This window comes from Rhinopithecus bieti, unplaced genomic scaffold (genome assembly GCF_001698545.2).
Source record: "Rhinopithecus bieti isolate Rb0 unplaced genomic scaffold, ASM169854v2 scaffold_40150, whole genome shotgun sequence".
In the NCBI taxonomy this organism is placed as follows: Eukaryota; Metazoa; Chordata; class Mammalia; order Primates; family Cercopithecidae; genus Rhinopithecus; species Rhinopithecus bieti.
Genome location: NW_016816382.1, coordinates 178013 through 198629, shown reverse-complemented (window position 1 = coordinate 198629; position 20617 = coordinate 178013). Strand labels below are relative to the sequence as shown.

Below are 20617 nucleotides of genomic sequence, written 5' to 3'. Positions count from 1 at the left end.
GTGGCTCAAACCTGTAATCCCAGCACTTTGGGAGGCCGAGACGGGCGGATCACGAGGTCAGGAGATCGAGACCATCCTGGCTAACATGGTGAAACCCCGTCTCTACTAAAAAATACAAAAAAATTAGCCGGGCATGGTGGCGGGCGCCTGTAGTCCCAGCTGCTCGGGAGGCTGAGGAAGGAGAATGGCGTGAACCTGGGAGGCGGAGCTTGCAGTGAGCTGAGATCCGGCCACTGCACTCCAGCCTGGGCGACAGAGCAAGACTCCGTCTCAAAAAAACAAACAAACAAAAAAATTAGCCGGGCTTGTTGGTGGGCACCTGTAATCCCAGCTACTCGGGAGGCTGAGGCAGGAGAATCACTTGAACCCGGGAGGCAGAGGTTGCAGTGAGCTGAGATAGTGCTATTGCACTCTAGCTTGGGAGACAGTGCGAGACTCTGACTCAAAAAAATAAAAATAAAAATTAAAATTAAAAAAGATAGAACGACACTTTAGTCTAAGACTTTTCCTACCCAATCTGCCCTACTTCCTGTTCTCATTCACAGGTTAGACCAGCATTATGCTCTGATAGCTCTTCAGGCTTCTTCTAGTTCCTTCCTCATTTTCCTTCACTCAATCTTTCTCCAGTAAAGATCTTACATGGCTAATTATGTCCTGGCATCTATTCAGAGGACCCAAACCAAGTCTTCCCCATTAAAATGAACATTTCAGGAAGGCAAGGGCTCTATTCTAATCATCTTCGTATTTTAGTATCTAGGTAGCCCAACATTTCAAAGAGTCTTCTCAACAGACTTGCTAAACATCTGTTTTCATTTCGTTGTGTATTTTTCACCAACTCACCTGGTCGGGAGCCTTCTGAGACTTCTTTCAGCAGCCATGGCAATTCAACCCACTTTAGCTGGGAAATCAACTCTAATTTTGAAACTGGAAAGTCTGCTCATAGAGAAAAGAACAGAAAATTGCTGTTTTGCATAGAATAAAGATATCCCAGCATTCATATATAGCCTCTGGTTCTCCAGGGAAGATAAAAAATGCTACCAAAATATACAAACATAAATACTGGAACTTGCGACAAAAATGGGAAACCAAGGTATCGCTACATGTAATAACTTATTTTTATTTTCATTTTTTTTTTTTTGAGACGGGGTCTCGCTCTGTCGCCCAGGCTGGAGTGCTGTGGCACAATCTTGGCTCAGTGCAAGCTCTGCTTCCCAGGTTCAAGCAATTCTCCTGCCTCAGCCTCCCAAGTAGCTGGGATTATAGGCACCCGTCACCATGCCCAGCTAATTTTTTTTTTTTTTTTTTTTTTTTGAGACGTCTCGCTGTGTCGCCCAGGCTGGAGTGCAGTGGCGCGATCTCGGCTCACTGGAAGCTCCGCCTCCCGGGTTCCCGCCATTCTCCCACCTCAGCCTCTGAGTAGCTGGGACTACAGGCGCCTGCCACCGCGTCCGGCTAGTTTTTTTCCAATTCAATTCACATTTCCAATTCAATGAAGCAAAGACCTTTTCTAGAAGATACACTGCAGGAAAGCACATTTTCAGAACTGGTTTTTTGGATTAGTCCTATCAGTCCCTGGGTCCCCAGGCAAAACAAAGTACTTCACATAGCACTTACCTTTCAATAAAAGGGGACAAAAAGAGACCCAAGGTTAAACACTAGGTAATGAAGAAAAGGTGTCTTTACCCAGAAATTCTAGGTTCCTGAAGTTTTCCAGTAGCACTTCCTTATATAGCTCCTTTTGAAAAGGCTCCAGCTTCTTCCACTCTCCTCTTGAAAAGTTCACAGCTACATCCTTCAATGTTATAGATTCCTAGAACACCAAACAGCTCTTTTGTATTGGATTATTCCCAAATAGAACCTAAGCTGGTTTTTTTTTTTGTTTTTTTTTTTTTGAAACAGGCTATTATTTCTCTGTCACCCATGTTAGAGTGCAGTGGTGCTTCATGGTTCACTGCAGGCTCAACCTCCTGGGCTCAAGTGATCCTCCCAACAGTAGTGGGGACTGCAGGCATGTGCCACCATGCCTGGCTTATTTCTAAATTTTTTGTAGAGGCATTGTCTCACTATGCTGCCCAGGCTGGTCTCGAACTCTTGGGCTCAAGTAATCCTCTGTCCTCTACCTCCCAGAGCACTGGGATTGCAGGCCTGAGCCACTGTGCCCAGGATGGATAGGATATAAAGAATGGTTTTGATAGCATGCAAGTTTTTAAGAATTCCAAAGTAAGCTACAGAGCAGCTATTCATTCTATGACTTTTATAAGTGATTCAGAACAAAGGTACTACACAATCCCTGCCTCTTCCATTCTGTCTCTAGTGTTCAATACTGTACAAGAATTCTCTGGAATGTATAACATTGATCAAGTTCACCCTAACACATCCATTTCTAGGACTAAAATATTAAATGAAGGGCATGATTTACATTCCTGAACCCTAAATTTGCAGAATTAATGTAAGTTTACTACAGGTAATAATTGTATAATATCTGCAACTACATTCCAAATTTTAACTTCCAATTATAAGCAGCAATTATCTTCTATCATATTCAGAGAATCTATGTTCAACAACATACTCACACTTGCAATTACTCCACAATTACAAACAAGAATACTGACTCACTAAAACACGCTTTCCTTTTTTTTTTTTGAGACTAAGTCTTGCTCTGTTGCCCAGGCTGGAGTGCAATGGCATGATCTCGGCTCACTGCAACCTCCACCTCCCGAGTTCAAGCGATTCTCATGCCTCAGCCTTTCAAGCAGCTGGGATTGCAGGCATGCACCACCACATCTGGCTGATTTTTCAAATACACTTTCTTTTTTTTTTTTTTTTTTGAGACGGAGTCTCGCTCTGTCGCCCAGGCTGGAGTGCAGTGGCCGGATCTCAGCTCACTGCAAGCTCTGCCTCCCGGGTTTATGCCATTCTCCTGCCTCAGCCTCCGGAGTAGCTGGGACTACAGGCGCCCACCACCTCGCCCGGCTAGTTTTTTGTATTTTTTAGTAGAGACAGGGTTTCACCATGTTAGCCAGGATGGTCTCGATCTGACCTCGTGATCTGCCCATCTCGGCCTCCCAAAGTGCTGGGATTACAGGTTTGAGCCACCGCGCCCGGCCACCAAATACACTTTCTATAGCAGTCTCTGCATGCTTTTTGAGAGGCAGTAAAGCAGAATGGCTATTGGTACGTGTATTACCTTCCTCTGGGAGCTGTAACAAATTACCATAACCTTGGTGACTCAAAATAGGAATTTGTTCTCTCACAGTTCTGGAGGCCAGAAGTCTGAGATCTAGGTGTTGGCAGGGCTGTGCTCCCTTCAGAGTCTCTGGGGGAGAATCTGTTCCTTGCCTCTTCCTGCTTCTGGTGGCTGCCACCATTCCTTGTCTTGCGGCCCTATCACTCCAAACTCTGCCTAATTCTCCAATCACCTTCTCTTTGTGTTTTCAATCTCCTCCTGCCTCTCTAGCAAGGACACTTGGGATGGCATTTAGGGCCCACCTGTATAATCCAGAATAAATTCCTCATGTTGTTTTCTGTGAGACAGGGTCTCACTTTGCTACCCAGGCTGGAGTATGGTGGTGCAATCATAGCTCACTGCAGCCTCAACCTCCCAGGTTCAAGTGAAAGACTGTCTTTCCCTGCCACCTCAGATCCCGGGTAGCTGAAACCACAGGTATGTTATTGTGCCCAGCTAATTCCTAAAATTTTTTATACAGACGAGGGTCTCGCTATGTTGCCCAGGCTGGTCTCGAACTCCCAGGCTCAAGCAATCCTCCCACCTTGGCCTCCCAAAGCAATGTGATCACAGGCATGAGCCACTGTACCCAGTCAAAGATGTTCTTTATCATGTTAAGATTTAAGGACATGTACCTCTGCCTGAGCACAGTGGCTCATGTCTGCAATCACAATGCTGTGGGAGGCCAAGGGAGAGGACTGCTTGAGGTCAGGAGTTCAAGACCAGCCTGGGCAACATAGCAAGACCCCAACTCTACAAAAAATACTTTAAAATGAGCTGGGCACAGTGATGTGTGCCTGTTGTCCCAGCTACTCAAGAGGCTGAGGAGGGAGGATAGCTTGAGCCCAGGACTTCAAGGTTGCAGTGAGCTATGCTTGCACCACTGCACTCCACTCCAGCCTGGATGACAAAGCAAGACTCCATCTCCTAAAGAAAAAAAAAAAAAAAAAAAAAGGAAGGCGGCCAGGTGCGATGGCTCACACCTGTAATCCCAGCACTTTGGGAGGCCGAAGCGGGTGGATCATGAGGTCAGGAGTTTGACACCAGGCTGGCTAACATAGTGAAACCCTGTCTCTACTAAAAATACAAAAATTAGCTGGGAATGGTGGCACGTGCCTGTAGTCCCAGCTATCTGGGAGGCTGAGGCAGGAGAATCACTTGAACTTGGGCGGCGGAGGTTGCAGTGAGCCAAGATTCCGCTACTGCACTCCAGCCTGGGCAACAGAGTGAAACTCCGTCTCAATAAAAAAAAAAAGAAAAAGAAGGAAATGAACTTCTACTTCTACCTGACTAATTTTAACAGCGGTAACTGCTGAATTTTAGTAAATGTTTTTGTCTCATTAGAATCAGACTCATGGCATTCTGTGAACTGAAACAAAACTGCATGCGGAAAATGAGGTGTCAGTTCCTTGAAAGGGAGACTATATTTATTTCATTTTATTTTGTTAGAGAGAGGGTCTTGCTCCCCAGGATGGAAGGCAGCAGTGGCGTCATCACAGCTCACTGCAACCCTGAACTCTTGGGCTCAAGTGATCTTCCTGCCTCAGCCTCCCAAAGTACTGACTGGGATTACAGGTGTAAGGCACCGTGCCTAGCCTTTGATTTTGTATCTTTATACCACTCAGTAGGAGCCCAGTTAAGTATTCACTTAGGAATAAAAACCATTGAAAGGAAACTTACACAGGACTCAGTATTGGGACAAACAGCGACCATTTTATCCTCTTTTGAGTTCTCCTCTTGGGAAACAGTAGAATCTTGAGAGACTGGATCTAGGAAAGGGGAGAAAACCAGTCCAGTCTTTCAAATAAATTCCTCAGACTAAAAATCTTTATATATATATCTATATATAATTTCTAAGTGATACACAGGAAAAAAACTAAGTCAGTTTCTCCTACTATACTCACAACACAAAATAATTCTGAGACTTCAGATATGTGGGGGTATTTCCCCCACAAACAGCAAGCAATTCTGTGTTGGATTCCCCAGCAGGCACCAGCTGGGTATCCTCTAATTCATTTCTAATACTATCTACCTGGAGACGGCATTAGCTCCCAAAGGTTAAGGCCTCAGACTCACAAGACCAACCTCCACTTCAGATGCCAGTCTCATGTCTGAGCCTCCAGGGCTTTGACCAACAAGATACAAATTGGGGATCCCATGAGCCCCTCCCTGGGTTCCAATAACTTGCTAGAGTGGCTCACATAACACTTTACTTACGTTTACTTGTTTATTGTAAAGGGTATTACAAAGGATACAGATGAACAGCCAGATGGATGACACACTGCACAGGGCAAGAGGCTTGGCACTTCCATGACCTCTACACAGCTCTCCAGGAACTGCCACATGGTTAGCTATCCGGAAAACTCTAATGAGCTGTGTCCTTATGGAAGCTTCATAGACAGGCATGACTGATTAAATCACTGGCCCCGTGATTAACTCAACCTTCAGTCCCTCTCCCCTCTGACAGGTTTGGGGGGTGGGGCTGAGTTCCAACCCTGTAAGCACAGGGTTGGTTCCCCTGGCAACCAGCACCCTCCCCCAATTCCAGGGTTATCTAAGGACTTTCCAAAAATCATCTCATTAACATAAACTCAAGGGTGGTTAAAAGGGGCTTGTTATAAATAACAAAAAGACTGTCTTTCTCCTTTATAGCTCAGGAGCTGTTTCAGGAACCATGGACAAAAGGCCAAATATTTTAACAAAAGACACTCTTACTGCTCTAATCACCCAGGAAATTACAAGGGTTCTAAGAGCTCTGAGCCTCTCTGGATAAAAAGGTCAGAAGAAACAAAAAGTTGTCCACTCTTTAAAACAGAGAACAGCCATAGATAAAAGTTTCCTATGAAAACCTAGGCGTTTCCTCTTAGCTCATATAAAATCCTTTCAAATCCTAAGCTCACGAAAACTGGTTTTCTTCTTTCTATATACCCTCAATTTAAAAATGTTTAATTTGAACAACAATGAATTTTGAAGTATCCTAATTTAAAAGACGTAGTAAGGTAAAACTGTGTATTCTTCATAGTGCTAGTACAAAGCCTTGCTCAAGAGTCACTCCAACCTGCTAATTGAATGAAAGCACCAGGTTAGTCTCAAGCGTTGACTCCACCAGATTCCTTACGACAGAAAAGAGGCATCTAATAAACTCGTAGGAACTAAATGTATCCAGTACCTTCAGATTGGCCCATTCTGGGCATACTACCAATGAGTGAGCCCTGCTCCGCAAGGAGCAGTAAAAAATAAATACATAAAAACCCTCGGATGTCAACAGCTCTTTTCAAATAAGAAAAGTACTTTTCAAATCATACTCTACCTTCTTATGAAAATAAGTTTAGGCAACTTTAATGATTAGACAATCAATAAAAATTAAGAATCAGAATGACTTAATCAAAGAGAAAAGTGGGGTGAATTTAAGAAAACTGTTATGCCCTACAGAATCCTAGAAATCAATTCTTTTTTTTTTTTTTTTTTTTGAGACCGAGTTGTGCTGTTGTTGCCCAGGCTGGGGTACAATGGTGCGATCTTGGCTCACTGCAATGTCCACCTTCCGGGTTCAAGTGATTCTCCTGCCTCAGTCTCCACAGTAGCTTGGATTACAGGCGTGCACCACCATGCTGGGCTGAGTTTGTATTTTTGTAGGGACAGGGTTTCTCCATGTTGGTACAGCTGGTCTCAAACTCCTGACCTCGGGTGATCCACCTACCTAGGCCTCCCAAAGTGCTGGGATTACAAGTGTGAACCACCATACCTGGCCCGAAACCAATTCTTTATTGCAGGGGCCTCCACAAAGAGGCCCTAATTTTGTAGAAGCATGACACTGCAGTGACAAATCACAGAGGAGTCAGGAAATCCAAATTTTAGATACAGTAATTAGCTGTGTGACGGCAAATTAAGTGTATGGAGGTAAATACTATTTATTTCCCTATCTCAGAACTCTTCCAGAATACAAACTGTCATACATATATATCAGGGGCCCTATGGTAAATATGCTACAAATATTCCAAATATATTTGGAATGCAAATATTCCAAATATTTGTAGTATATTACACTGCAAAATACAAATATTTGTATCATATTTGAGAATATGAATAGCTACAAATTTGAGAAAAAAGGCGAGCCACATTCCCTGAAAGGACTATTCACCCTAGAAGACTTTACATCAACATTTTATAATGATATCAATGTAATTCAGTTTATAGTTTATACATTTATCTTTATAATATGTAATTACATACATAAAATTCAGGTTTTCCTGCCCTAAGGCTGTGGAACTGCACTGTAAAATAGTTACTAGTCGCATTTGGCTATTTAAACTTTAAATTTGATTTAAAAAATTCAGTTCCTTATTTGCACTAGCTGCTTTTCATGTACTTAACTTGAATTGCAAAACAGTGCAGAAACATTTCCATCAGCAAAGACACTGACAGCCCTGCTCCAGCAACATGCTAGTCCACACAGTGGAACTAGACATTAGGGCCTGAGCTGGTTGATTTGCCTGTGATTCCAAACACTTTCACAGATAACTTGTGTTCTTGAAGTGGATGGGAAAGAAATTACTATTTCTTGAGCATCCACCATATATTATATCTTATCTTGTCTTACCTTTACAAGAAAACTACAGGAAAGATGATATCCCTTTTTAACGGATAAAAATATTTACATTCTGAGAGTTTACACAGCTTGCTCAAAATCACATAGTAAATGGCAGGGCTGATTCAAACCCAGTCCCAACTTCAAACCTCAGACTCCTCTTTAGCAGTAAATTGCTTTCTTTTGAGGGATTTACTTTCGGACTTTGAGGCAATGTCTCCCGCTTCCTCCCTCCATCTATAAATCTCACCTTCTTTTTCTTCAAGCATCTGGGTCAAATCTTCTATTAGGGTCACCACCTCCTCACTACTCTCAGGATGTTGTGACTTTACCCAAATCCTGATTTCCCCAGGCAAAATGGTCAGGAACTGCTCAAACACCAAAAGCTCTAAAATCTGTTCTTTCGTGTGAATGTCTGGTCTCAGCCACTGAATGCAGAGCTCCCAGAGTTGACTCAGAGCTTTCCTGGGTCCAGCTACTTCTGAGTAACAAAACCACCTAAACCTCTGTCTGAAAGACTCTGTGTCAGCCGCATTTCCTCTTAAAATAGCTTCTTGCTCCCCAGAAGTAACCACTCTTGGGACCTCATTTTGTTCAGTCGAGGCCAGAGTTTGAGGGTCTGGTGAGATGGCTGTCATCTTGTTCAAGGGCACTACAGCTTGCATTGTGTCTCAGGGGCAGGAATCCAGTCCCTTCACACTCTAGTTGAGTATCAGTGCAGTCCACCAACAGGTACTATACACAGCCAGGAACATCAAAGGTTCCAGGAATCCAGTTTACAGTCCTGCAGAAACTGTCAAGAAGAAATATTAAGGCATTAAATAGGGTAAAACAAACTATTGTTAGTCCTAAAAACATTGTTCTTGGTTTGGTTCAGAGAAATATATCCACACACATACCTGCAAAGGCCTAGAAAAGCCCTGCTCAACTACTATATTAAAAAGATAATTTTCTTTCTTTTTTTTTTTTTGAGATGGAGTTTTGCTCTTGGTGCCCAGGTTGGAGTGAAGTGGTACGATCTCGGCTCACTGCAACCTCTGCCCCGGCCGGGTTCAAGCGATTCTCCTGCCTCAGCCTCCCAGGAAGCTGGGACTACAGGCATGCGCCACCATTCCCAACTAATTTTTGTATTTTTAGTAGAGATGGGGTTTCGCCACGTTGGCCAGGCTAGTCTTGAACTCCTGACTTCAGGCGACCCACCCACCTCGGCCTCCCAAAGTGTCAGGATTACAGGCTTGAGCCACCGCACCCAGTCATAATTTTCTTTGTAGTCTAAAGCCGAGGAGCTACTTAAGGATTAAGGAAACAGTTGCTTTAGATTCAATACTCCTCCTAAACAAAATGTTATCAGAAAAGGTTCACAAGGGGACCCAGTCGAAAAGCTATTTAACAACTCCTACCCTTTGTTAACGAAAGGGTACACATTTCTCACCCGTTGCTCAACTCAGAAGCCCAATTTAAAATTTGACTTTCAAATTTCTCTTCCTCCTTACTTCTCCCATCATCGATAACCAAGATCTGGTGATTTTATTTCCTAAGAACCTCTCCATTCTATCCTACTGAAACTGCCTAAGTACAGGGGTCTTCAATCCAGTCTCACACTGTAGCCAAAATATTCCTTCTAACATGCAAAATATGATCTTATCACTCCCTGGTTTACAGTCCCCTCACCAGCCCCCAAACGGTCTCTCGATAAAGTTCACATGCAGGGACCATGGCATTGTGATCTAGAGACACTGCCTGATGACCTCACCTCTTGAGCTCTAAGCTACCCGAATGACACTACAGCCATAAATTAGTATCTCCCCATTCCCAGACACTTCCTCTCTACATACCTTCCTAGCGTTCGCACCAAGGCTATTCCCTCTCCTCGGAATGTTGCTTTCTTTCTCCTACCAAACTTTTATTCGTTCTTTAAAGCCTGACTCCTTTCAACTGTCACTTCTTGTGTGATGCTCTGCTTGATCCCAAAGCACTCCTTTGCACACAGACTACCCTGTGTTGCCTGCATTCATTCATTCTACAAGTGACTGAGCAACTACAATGAGCTGGAACAGGACCAGGGGCCCTGAGCTGCGGGGCCAGGCGTGGACAGGCCTGAAAGGGTCCTCACGCTCACAGAGGGTCCAGGAAATGACAATGCAGCCGGAGCGGGACTACAATGCGACAAGTGAAGTATGTGACAGCTTCGCATTGCAACTACCATACCAATAACAACCCATTTCCGAGTACAGCGCCCGGCACACAGCACGCATGACGTCATTTATTCCTCTGCCAAATATTAGGCGCCCACCATGTACCTGGCGCCGTGCGGGGCACCTGGGGCTCCGCGGTGACTAAGACACTCAGCTCCGTCTACAGAGTTTACACTGGAGGCCCGGTGAAAATGTGACGCAGCCGGAGGATCTCAACCGGAGGGAGTTAAAAAGGAGAGATTTCACCCCCCAGGGATCCTGTGGCAACGTCTGGACACATTTTTGATTAGCTCGACTAGGAGGAAAGGTAGTACTGTTATCTAACGGGCAGAACCAGTGACGCTGTTACACATCCTGCAATAACGGGAGAGCCTCCCCCTCACAGCCACACCACACAAACAAAACAAGGCATTATCCCGCCCAAAATGTCAACAGTGCCCAAGTGGCGCAGGGAGGGATGGAGGGAAGCCAACAGCCCCATCCCGCAGCGGAGTGCGCACCTCCCACAGAAGCAGCAGCAGCAGCGCAGCGCACAGCCCGTTGGTAGGCTGCTCCCGGCCCCCACCCCGCCCCAGGTGCGCCCTCGGAGCCGGCGACCCGGCCACGGCCCCGAAACTCGGGACCCGGGACGACCAGTACCTGCACCAGCATCCGCAAACAGCACCAACGCCACCGCAACGAGCTTCCAGAAGCTTGTCCCGCAGCGAGTGCGCGCGCAAGCCCGTGGGGACCACTGCGCCTGCGCAGAGGCGCTGAACCGGACTCCCCGAACGCGCTCGTGCAGCTTTCCGAAAGTCCGCGCTTTCCATAGGCTCCCACCTGCCTGTTGCGCATGGTCACTGGGAAGCGGCTAGTGGGCTCGGCTGCAGAATTATTGCTGCGCCAGAGGCTCCGAGGCCTAGAATCATTCGAGGTTTGCAGATCCAGGAGGTTCCATCTCTTCAGTAACCTCAGACCTTCCCTACCCACTCCAATCACATCCATTCCCTGAAATCTAAGGTGGAAAAATCCACCGCAGAAGCATATTAGCGATGCATTTAATGTAAGCCATAATTAATACCACAACTTGAGTTAAACACATATTAATCTTATGACTTCCACACCTGCCCCCATAGTCCAGTCCACCCTCATGGCTCACCTGGATTATTGCAATAGCTTCTTGATTACACGTTACTTCTCTTGGCTATTCTCCACACCACAGCCAGACAGACGTTTTAATAACGTCAAACTATGTTCCTCCTTTGCTTAAAACCCTGAGATGGTTTCCCATTTCACTCAGAGTGAAAACCCAGGTCTTTATAGTGGCCTACAAGGCCTGACGGAATCTAGCCACCTATAACCTCCCCCACCTCTTCCTCGACTTTCCTGCTCCAATCTCGATAGACCCCTTCCTCTTCTAACCTGCCAGGTACTTCTGGCTGACCTGCTCCTTACCTAAGTGGCCATACGGCCCGCTCTCCCATCCCTTCAGGTCTTCTCAATAAAGCTCTCCCACCATTCCACTTAAATAGGAATCCCACCTCACTCTTGTTTCCTCGTCTAACATGCCCTATAGGTTGTTTGTTCGTTATTTTTTATTTTTTATTTTTTTTTTTACTACTTGTCTGCCTTCTCCACTGGAATACTAATTTCACAAGAGTAAGTATTTTTATTTCATTTGTTCTAGGTTGTGTGTTTAGGTCCTGGAACAGTACTTGGCCCATGGCAGGCACTCAATAGATATTTGTTGAGCATAATTATGAATGAATGCTTGCACGGATTATGGGGGGCATCGCAAAAAGGGCCGAAAAACTCCAGAAAAAATGTTTGGAGGGTTCTAATAACTGGATGATCCCTGAAGGGGTGGAGTTGGGAGAGAAAGACTAGATTCATTCTAGACTGAAGGAGCAAGGTGATTCAAGACTCTGAGACTTTAAAAGGGCAGAGCAAACTCAACTAAATGAACCACTGGGCTTATCGCAGGCAGCAAGTCAAGCTGAAGAAACGGGGCTAAGAATGGCCGGGCACGGTGGCTCATGCTTGTAATTCCAGCACTTTGGGAGGCTGAGGCAGGTGGATCATCTGAGGTTGGGAGTTTGAGACCAGCCTGACCCACATGGAGAAACCCCGTCTCTACTAAAAATACAAAAAATTAGCCAGGTGTGGTGGTGCATATCTGTAATCCCAGCTCCTTGGGAGGCTGAGGCAGGAGAATCACTTGAACCCGGGAGGTGGAGGTTGTGGTGAGCCGAGATCAGGCCATTGCACTTTAGCCTGGGCAACGAGAGTGAAACTCTGTCTCAAAAAAGAAAAAAGAAAAAAGAAAAAGAAATGAAACAGGTCTAAGAGTGAAGACAAAAGTTTTTCTCAGTCCCAAGTCCCACAGCATATTCTCCTTTACGCATCTCCCGTTGTCTGTCTTAAGACACATCAGGAAGAAGCTGGAGAAGGCAGAGGAATGGGAAATATCTATTGGCTCATTATTTTAACCAGGCAAGTCAGAGGCACTTTATTTAGTGGTTCTGACGCTTTACTGTACTTAAGAATCACATAGTGTTCTTTATTTGAATACAAATTGTGGGACCTTCTGGCCCTCCCCACCCATCAACTTGTTGCAGATCTTGTATTTTGAGGAAACACGGTACTAGTTGAAATATTCTGTAAGTAAATGACATGCTACCTATGAATAAATTACCAGGAAAGAATGGAATCATTTTGGAACTGGTAGTCAAACTATAACTTTTGATTAAAAGTAACCATCATGGTAAGGAGTGATGGACTGTGCATCAGGAAGGAAGCAGGAACCTACAAATCAGTTAGTTTCACTGGTAAGCAATCTGGTGGGATCTCTAACCAGGAAAACATACTTAGGAGAACTTTAAGTGAGCTGTTTGTTCGTTTAACTGTTCTGGCTTCAGTATGGAGAGTAGATTAGAAAGAAGTAACACCAGAGATAAAAAGACTTGTCTTATCACAATCTAGGTAGTATGATGGTGACATAAAATAAAGGTGGTTTAAAAGGTGTTGGAAGGGCCAGGCGTGGTGGCTCACTCCTGTAATCCCAGCACTTTGGGAGGCCGAAGTGGGCGGATCACGAGGTCAGGAGATCGAGACCATCCTGGCTAACATGGTGAAACCCCATCTCTACTAAAAATACAAAAAATTAGCTGGGCGTGGTAGCGGGCGCCTGTAGTCCTAGCTGCTCAGGAGGCTGAGGCAAGAGAATGGCGTGAACCCGGGAGGCAGAGCTTATAGTGAGCCAAGATTGCGCTACTGCACTCCAGCCTGGGCAACAGAGCAAGACTCTGTCTCAAAAAAAAAAAAAAAGTGATGGAAGACAGACACAGGTAATAGTACTATCAAGAGATAGTAGTAGTAGGATTTGGTGATTTATTGCAAATATTCACAGGTGGGAACGAAGAAAACAGTGTGCTATATGGCATCTTACATGTTGTAAAAATGGCCAAAGCAATATGTGTCCCATCCCACAAGTTATTCTTACAAGGTAATGTTGATATAGCTCCTTTTGAGAGGAGTTACCTATGCTTCCTCCCCATTGAAACTAGGTTGACCTTTGTAACTACCTAAGCCCATAGAATGCGGTGGAGATGATGCTGCCTAACTTCTAAACCTGCCTACATCCACAGAGCTAGCACCCAGATCAAGAAACACAACATGGCCGGGCGCGGTGGCTCAAGCCTATAATCCCAGCACTTTGGGAGGCCGAGACGGGCGGATCACAAGGTCAGGAGATCGAGACCATCCTGGCTAACACAGTGAAACCCCGTCTCTACTAAAATACAAAACTAGCCGGGCGAGGTAGCGGGCTCCTGTAGTCCCAGCTACTCGGGAGGCTGAGGCAGGAGAATGGCGTAAACCCGAGAGGCGGAGCTTGCAGTGAGCTGAGATCCGGCCACAGCACTCCAGTCCGGGCGACAGAGCGAGACTCCGCCTCAAAAAAAAAAAAAAGAAACACAACATGACCAGCAATGCAGAAGCCCTGATCCCTCTGTACTTCCTTTGGGTCACCTTCCCAAGGGTGTCACTATTCTGACTTTTAACAGAGAAGAATAGTTTTACTCGTTTTCGTTGTAGAATCTAGAGTCTAGAAAGTAGAATCCGGCCGGGCACGGTGGCTCACACTTGTAATCCCAGCACTTTGGGAGGCCGAGGTGGGCAGATCACCTGAGGACAGGAGTTTGAGATGAGCCTGGCCACATGCTGAAACCCTGTTTCTACTAAAAATACAAAACTTAGCCAGGCATGATGGCGTCTGCCTGTAATCCCAGCTACTCAGGAGGCTGAGGCAGGAGAATCGCTTGAACCCAGGGAGGCGGAGGTTGCAGTGAACCAAGATTGTGCCACTGCACTCCAGCCTGGGCGACAGAGCAAGACTTCATCTCAAAAAAAAAAAAAGAAAGAAAGAAAGTAAGTAAAATCCTATGGTACATATTGTTTGTATATGATGACTTCTTTCATTCAACATTATGTCTGTGAGATTTATCAATATTATTGCATGTGATTATACAGTGTTTATTTTCATTGCTGCATAGTGTTCTCCTATGACCTGTACTTTTGTGTGTATTTTTTTGCTTCTGGTTTTTTTTGTTTTTTTTTTTGTTTTGTTTTTGTTTTTTTGAGACAGAATGTCGTCTAGGCTGGAGTGCAGTGGTGTGATCTCAGCTCAGCTCACTGCAACCTCCACCTCCTGGGTTCAAGCAATTCTCCTGCCTCAGCCTCTTGAGTAGCTGGGATTACAGGCGTCTGCCACCACACCTGGCTAATTTTTGTATTTTTAGCAGAGACGGGGTTTTGCCATGTTGGCCAGGCTGGTCTCAAACTCCCGACCTAAGGTGATCTGCCCACCTTGGCCTCCCAAAGTGCTGGGATTACAGGGGTGAGCCACTGCGCCTGGCCTGACCTGTTACTTATATTAACATTTCCTGTTTTTATAACCCCTTGCCCAGCCTGTGTTCCCCTATACAGAGGTGGGGAGGAAGTATGTATGAATGTTTGTATATCTGAAGGGGAGAGTCTATCTGATTTTCCTTTCTTCTTTCTTTTTTTCTTTTCTTTTCTTTTTTTTTTTTTTGAGACAGAGTCTAACTTTGTCACCTAGGCTAGAGTGCAGTGGAGCGATTTCAGCTCACTGCAACCTGCACCTCCCAGGTTCAAGCAATTCTCCTGCCACAGCCTCCCGAGTAGCTGGGATTACAGGTGCCTGCCACCGTGCCCGGCTAATTTTTGTACTTTTAGTAGAGAAAGGGGTTTCACCATCTTGGCCAGGCTGGTCTCGAACCTCTGACCTCGTGATCCACCCGCCTCAGCCTCCCAAAGTACTGGGATTGCAGGTGTAAGCCACTGCGCCTGGCTTCCCTGTCTTCTTTCTAGACTCACTCCACTTTAAAGAAACTGAAGACCCAAGGTCTTGCCCACTCCTCCCCATACCCTATTTTTTCGAAAAGACCCAGCACAGGGAGGGGCTTGCCCAATGTCACTCAACTGGTAGATTGGAAACTGACTGGCTCTAAGCTGAAGGCTTTTAGGAGGAAGGAGCACATCTTCCCCATCTCTAGAGGGAGGAGGACAGGCTGGGACTCTGATCAAGGATCTAAGACAGGTGTTTTAAAACTAGTTGTTGTTTAATTGCCAGACTGTCCAAAAGAAATATTGCAGATGAAAGAGGGGCATTCCTGATTGAAGTCCTGGCTTCCCCACCTAGCAGCCTTGGGGTTACCTCCTTAGGACCCTCAGGGCTCTTGTGCATTCAGTTTGGAGGCCCCTGAGCTCTAAAGGTTTGAGCTGCCTCAAGGACACCAAGTCCTTGCTTCAAGGTGCCTCCAGTCCTGGTTTAGCTGGGACTCCAAGGATCCCAAAGCCAGTTGAAGGTCATGATTTCCACTCTAGGGAAGCTGACGGTCTCCTAAAAAGTAATAACAAAAAAACTCCTCCTGCCTGGCTCTGTAGAGCCACAGAGGGTGGTATGTTCCAGAAAGAAAGAAGGAAAAAAAAGCAAGCAAGTGAGCTACCAAGCTCTCATAAGGATCCACTAGAGAGAAAGGGGATGAAGACAGAGAGTGTGGGAATATGCTGTAGAGTGAAGACTGAGAAACTAGGAGGAAGCACAAGTGGAGAAATTAGCCTTAAATGGCCAGAGCCAGGGTCCACTGTTTATTGTAATAGAAGGGAAGGAGGCAAAGAAGGGGGTAGATGCAAGTGGATTTGGAACTGGTATCTAATGGATCCTGCTGAGATCTGCTATTGAGACCTCCCCAGAAGGGAGATAGGGGTGGGATCTGAAGCTTGATAAGAGTAGATTAGGTTTGGCCGGGCGTGGTGGCTCACACCTGTAATTCCAGGACTTTGGGAGGCCGAGGCAGGCAGATCACAAGGTCAGGAGTTCGAGCCCAGCCTGGCCAACATAGTGAAACCCTGTCTCTACTAAAAATACAAAAAAAAAAAAAATTAGCTGGGCATGGTGGCATACACCTGTAGTCCCAGCTACTTGGGAGGCTGAGGCAGGACAATCGCTTGAACCTGGGAGGTGGAGGTTGCAGTGAGCTGAAACCACGCCATTACACTCCGTCCGAGGTGACACAGCCGAGACTCTGTTTCAAAAATAAATGAATAAATAAGAGTAGATTAGGTTTGAGATGGCTGCTGGGGAGAATATGAGTTGATCACAAAAACATAGAAGGATTTTCCTGCAGTGTTAAGGGCCCATTTGAGGTTAGAAACCCCCATTTTACGTTATAGCAGTATGTACATTAAATGATTTTTCTCAAGGTACACAAGATAGCTCCAGAATAGGTACAGGGAAGAGGGACAGTTGAATTGATCCAGGGAATGGGGGTTGTAGGGTAAGTTTGACAGGAAGACAATGGGATAACTAGTTGAGGATATGAACAAAAGTTTGTTTAAAATGATGCATGATGGAGTCCAATTTAGGTAAGGAAGATGAAGATAAGAGTTAGTTAACATAAAAAAAGAAAAGAGAGTTGCGCATGGCGGCGTGCACCTGTAGTCCCAGCTTCTTAGGAGGCTGATGCAGGAGGATTACCAGAGGCCAGGAGTTTGACACCAGCCTGGGCAACATAATGAGACTCTGTCTCTTAAAAAAAGAAAGAATGTGCCTGGGCGCGGTGGCTCAAGCCTGTAATCCCAGCACTTTGGGAGGCCGAGACGGGTGGATCACGAGGTCAGGAGATCAAGACCATCCTGGCTAACATGGTGAAACCCCGTCTCTACTAAAATACAAAAAACTAGCCGGGCAACCTGGCGGGCGCCTGTAGTCCCAGCTACTCGGGAGGCTGAGGCAGGAGAATGGCGTGAACCCGGGAGGCGGAGCTTGCAGTGAGCTGAGATCCGGCCACTGCACTCCAGCCTGGGCGACAGAGCGAGACTCCGTCTCAAAAAAAAAAAAAAAAAAAAAAAAAAAAGAAAGAAAGAATGAGCCAGGTGTGGTGGTTCATACCTGTAATCTCAACACTTTGAGAGGCTGAGGCAGGCGGACCACTTGAGCCAGGAGTTCGAGACCAGCCTGGGCAACATAACAAGACTCATCTGTACAAAAAATTAAAAAAATAGCCAGGCATGGTGGTGCATGCCTGTGGTTCTGGATACTCAGGAGGGTGAGGAAGGAAGATCTATTGAGCCCAAGAAGTTGAGACTGCAGAGACTGCAGCGAGCTCTGATTGTGCCACTGCATTACAGCCTGGATGACAGAGTAAGACCCTGTCCCCACCCCAGAAAAGAAAAAAAAGAATGAATGAATGAAAAAGAAGAAAGTAGAGAGATTAAAGGATAAGAGAAATCAAAGCATCGAAGCTTAATAAATAATGTACTTATGGCCGGGCGCCGTGGCTCACGCCTGTAATCCCAGCAGTTTGGGAGGCTGAGGCAAGTGGATCAACTGAGGTCAGGAGTTTAAGACCAGCCTGGCCAACATGGCGAAACCCCATCTCTACTAAAAGTACAAAAAATTAGCCAGGTGTAGTGGCAGGCACCTGTAATCCTAGCTACTTGGGAGGCTGAGGCAGGAGAATTACTTGAACCCGGGAGGCGGAGGTTGCAGCGAGCCGAGATCGCGCCATTGCACTCCAGCCTGGGTGACAGAGCGGGACTCTGTCTCAAAATAATAATAATAATAATAATAATAATAATAATAATAATGTACTTATATAGTTAAATATATACTTACTTTATGACCCGGCAATCCCACTCCTAGGTATTTACTCATGAAAAATGAAATCATGCCCACAAAAATATCTGTCTGGAAATGCTTATGGATGTTTTATTAACACTTGCCAAAAACTGGCAATAACTCAAATGTGTAGCAACTGGTGAACAGATAAATAAATTGTCTTACATTCATACAATGAAACGCTACTCAGCAAAAGAAAAGAATGACCTACTGATGAGGGAGCAGGGACCCCTCTTATGGGCCTGCAGGCCCCCCTCACATATGAAAATAAGGAAAATCTTAAGTTCCTTCAAGGGAAATTCCAGGCACCTAGCTAGCCCTGAGAAGTGAACCACTTGATAAGCAAGAAGGTAATAGTAGCGTAAAACAATAGCCAAGGAAGAATCCCAGATGTTTGGTTCCCTATAGAAACCAAAGATAACATCATAACATATGTTCCTGAGTTGTTTTTCAGAAACCCAACCCCCCCCGCACCAAACAGATCTGCTGTCTTGTAGAATTCAGATAAGGGGGAACTAAGGACTAAATTCTGACTGCTCTTCTTTGTTCCAAATTTCTTCCTGAGAGGCATAAAGGAAGTCATACCCATGGGCCAGAGCTAACATTCTTTTCTGCTGATCCCAAATTTTTAGACTTCAATTTTTTTTTTTTTAGAGACAGAGTTTTGCTCTTGTTGCCCAGGCTGGAGTGCAATGGCGTGATCTCAGCTCACCACAACCTCCGCCTCCCGGGTTCAAGCGATTCTCCTGCCTCAGCCTCCCAAGTAGCTGGGATTACAGGCATGTGCCACCACACCCAGCTAATTTTCTATTTTTAGTAGAGATGGGGTTTCGCCATGTTGGTCAAGCTGGTCTTGAACTCCCAACCTCAGGTGATCCACCTGCCTTGGCCTCCCACCATGCTGGGATTTCAAGTGTGAGCCACCGTGCCCGGCCACTTCAAAAAAATTTTAAAGCTTTACCTCCTTAACCAATCAGAAATTAGAAAATCTTTGAATCCACCTATGACTTCTAGGCTTCTGCTTTGAGAGGTCCCACCTTTTAAAGTCAACTCAATGTATTGCCTCCATATATTTATTTATGATTGTACCTGTAACTTCTGCTCTCTGCCTTTAAAAACTCTTATATATGGCCGGGCGCGGTGGCACACGCCTGTAATCCCAGCACTTTGGGAGGCAGAGGCAGACAGATCACCTGAGGTCAGGAGTTCAAGAACAGCCTGGCCAACATGGTGAAACCCCGTCTCTAATAAAAATACAAAAAATTAGCCGGGTGTGGTGGTGCATGCCTGTAGTCCCAGCTACTGGGGAGGCGGAAGCAGGAGAATCGCTTGAACTTGGGAGGCGGAGGTTGCAGTGAGCCGAGATCGCGCCATTGTACTCCAGCCTGGGCAACAGATGGGAGACTCTGTCTCAAAAAAAAACAAAAACAAAAACAAACAAAAAAACAAACTCTTACATATAAGCCATCCAGCGAGTTAGGTCTTAAGCATGAGCTGCTTGATTCTCCTTGCTTGGTGCCCTGGAGATAAAAACCCTCCTTTGTCCTGCTACAAAACTCAGTGTGGATGTTTGGCCTTACTTACTGGGCAAGCAGACCCAGTTTGATTTGGTAACAGATATATGCAACGATGTGGCTGAATCTCAAAAGCAGTATGCTAGGTGAGAGATGCGAGATTCCTGTATAATTCCACTTATGACATTCTAAAAAAACAGAATTATAGGGACAGAAATCAGATAAGTGGTTGCCAGGGAATGGGAATGTAGAGAAATGCCCAAGGGAATTTGGGGGATAATGAAAATGGTGATTATATGATTGTATTTACCTGTCCAGTTGAATATTGCTTTGTATAGATTTGTCAAATGGAATTGTGTACCTTAAAAAGGTGAATTTTACCTCAGTAGAAATGAAAGCATATTTCCACACAAAGACTTAGATATGACTGTTCACTGCAGCTTTATTTATAATAGTCAAAACCTGGAACTATCTGTAATGTCCAGCAACTGGTGAGTGGATAAACAATAGTGGTCCATCCACACAATGGAAAACTGCACTATCCACTGATGAAAAGGAATGCACTGTTGATACATGCCACAACATGGGTGAAATCTCAAAGTGAAATGAATGAAAAACATATAGTATAACATTCCATTTTTAGAAAATTCGAGAAAATATAAACTAATCTATAGTGACAGATAGCAGATCAGTTGTTGCCTATAAAGGGAGGAAGCGGAGAGAGGGAGAAATTACAAAGGGACATCAGAAAACTTTTGGAGGTGACAGATATGTTCATTATACTATTGCAATGATGGTTTCATGGGTGTACAAGTATGTCAGAATTCATCAGCCATGTGCAGTGGCAACTCATCAAATTGTACTCTTTTTTTTTAATTTTAATTTTTTTTTTTTTTTTTTTTTTTAGACAGT

At 45.1% G+C, this 20617-nt stretch overlaps 1 protein-coding gene across 4 annotated transcripts in view; it reads right to left on the bottom strand.

Annotated features, from left to right (window-relative positions):
* Nucleotides 1-10830, bottom strand: part of ZNF483 (zinc finger protein 483) — a 31235-nt gene extending 20405 nt beyond the window's left edge. For 3 of the 4 annotated variants that reach the window (XM_017854820.1, XM_017854822.1, XM_017854819.1), the window contains exons 1-5: nt 10649-10830; nt 8065-8607; nt 4907-4995; nt 1684-1810; nt 841-933 (exon numbers count right to left, since the gene is read on the bottom strand). In XM_017854820.1, coding sequence (XP_017710309.1) covers nt 841-933; nt 1684-1810; nt 4907-4995; nt 8065-8479 — 724 coding nt within the window. In that variant the 5' untranslated portion in view covers nt 8480-8607; nt 10649-10830. Of the gene's footprint in view, nt 1-840; nt 934-1683; nt 1811-4906; nt 4996-8064; nt 8608-9246; nt 9473-10648 lie in introns of those variants that run through there. The other variant, XM_017854821.1, reaches the window with a different exon arrangement.
* Between the last annotated feature and the right edge of the window lie 9787 nt (nt 10831-20617).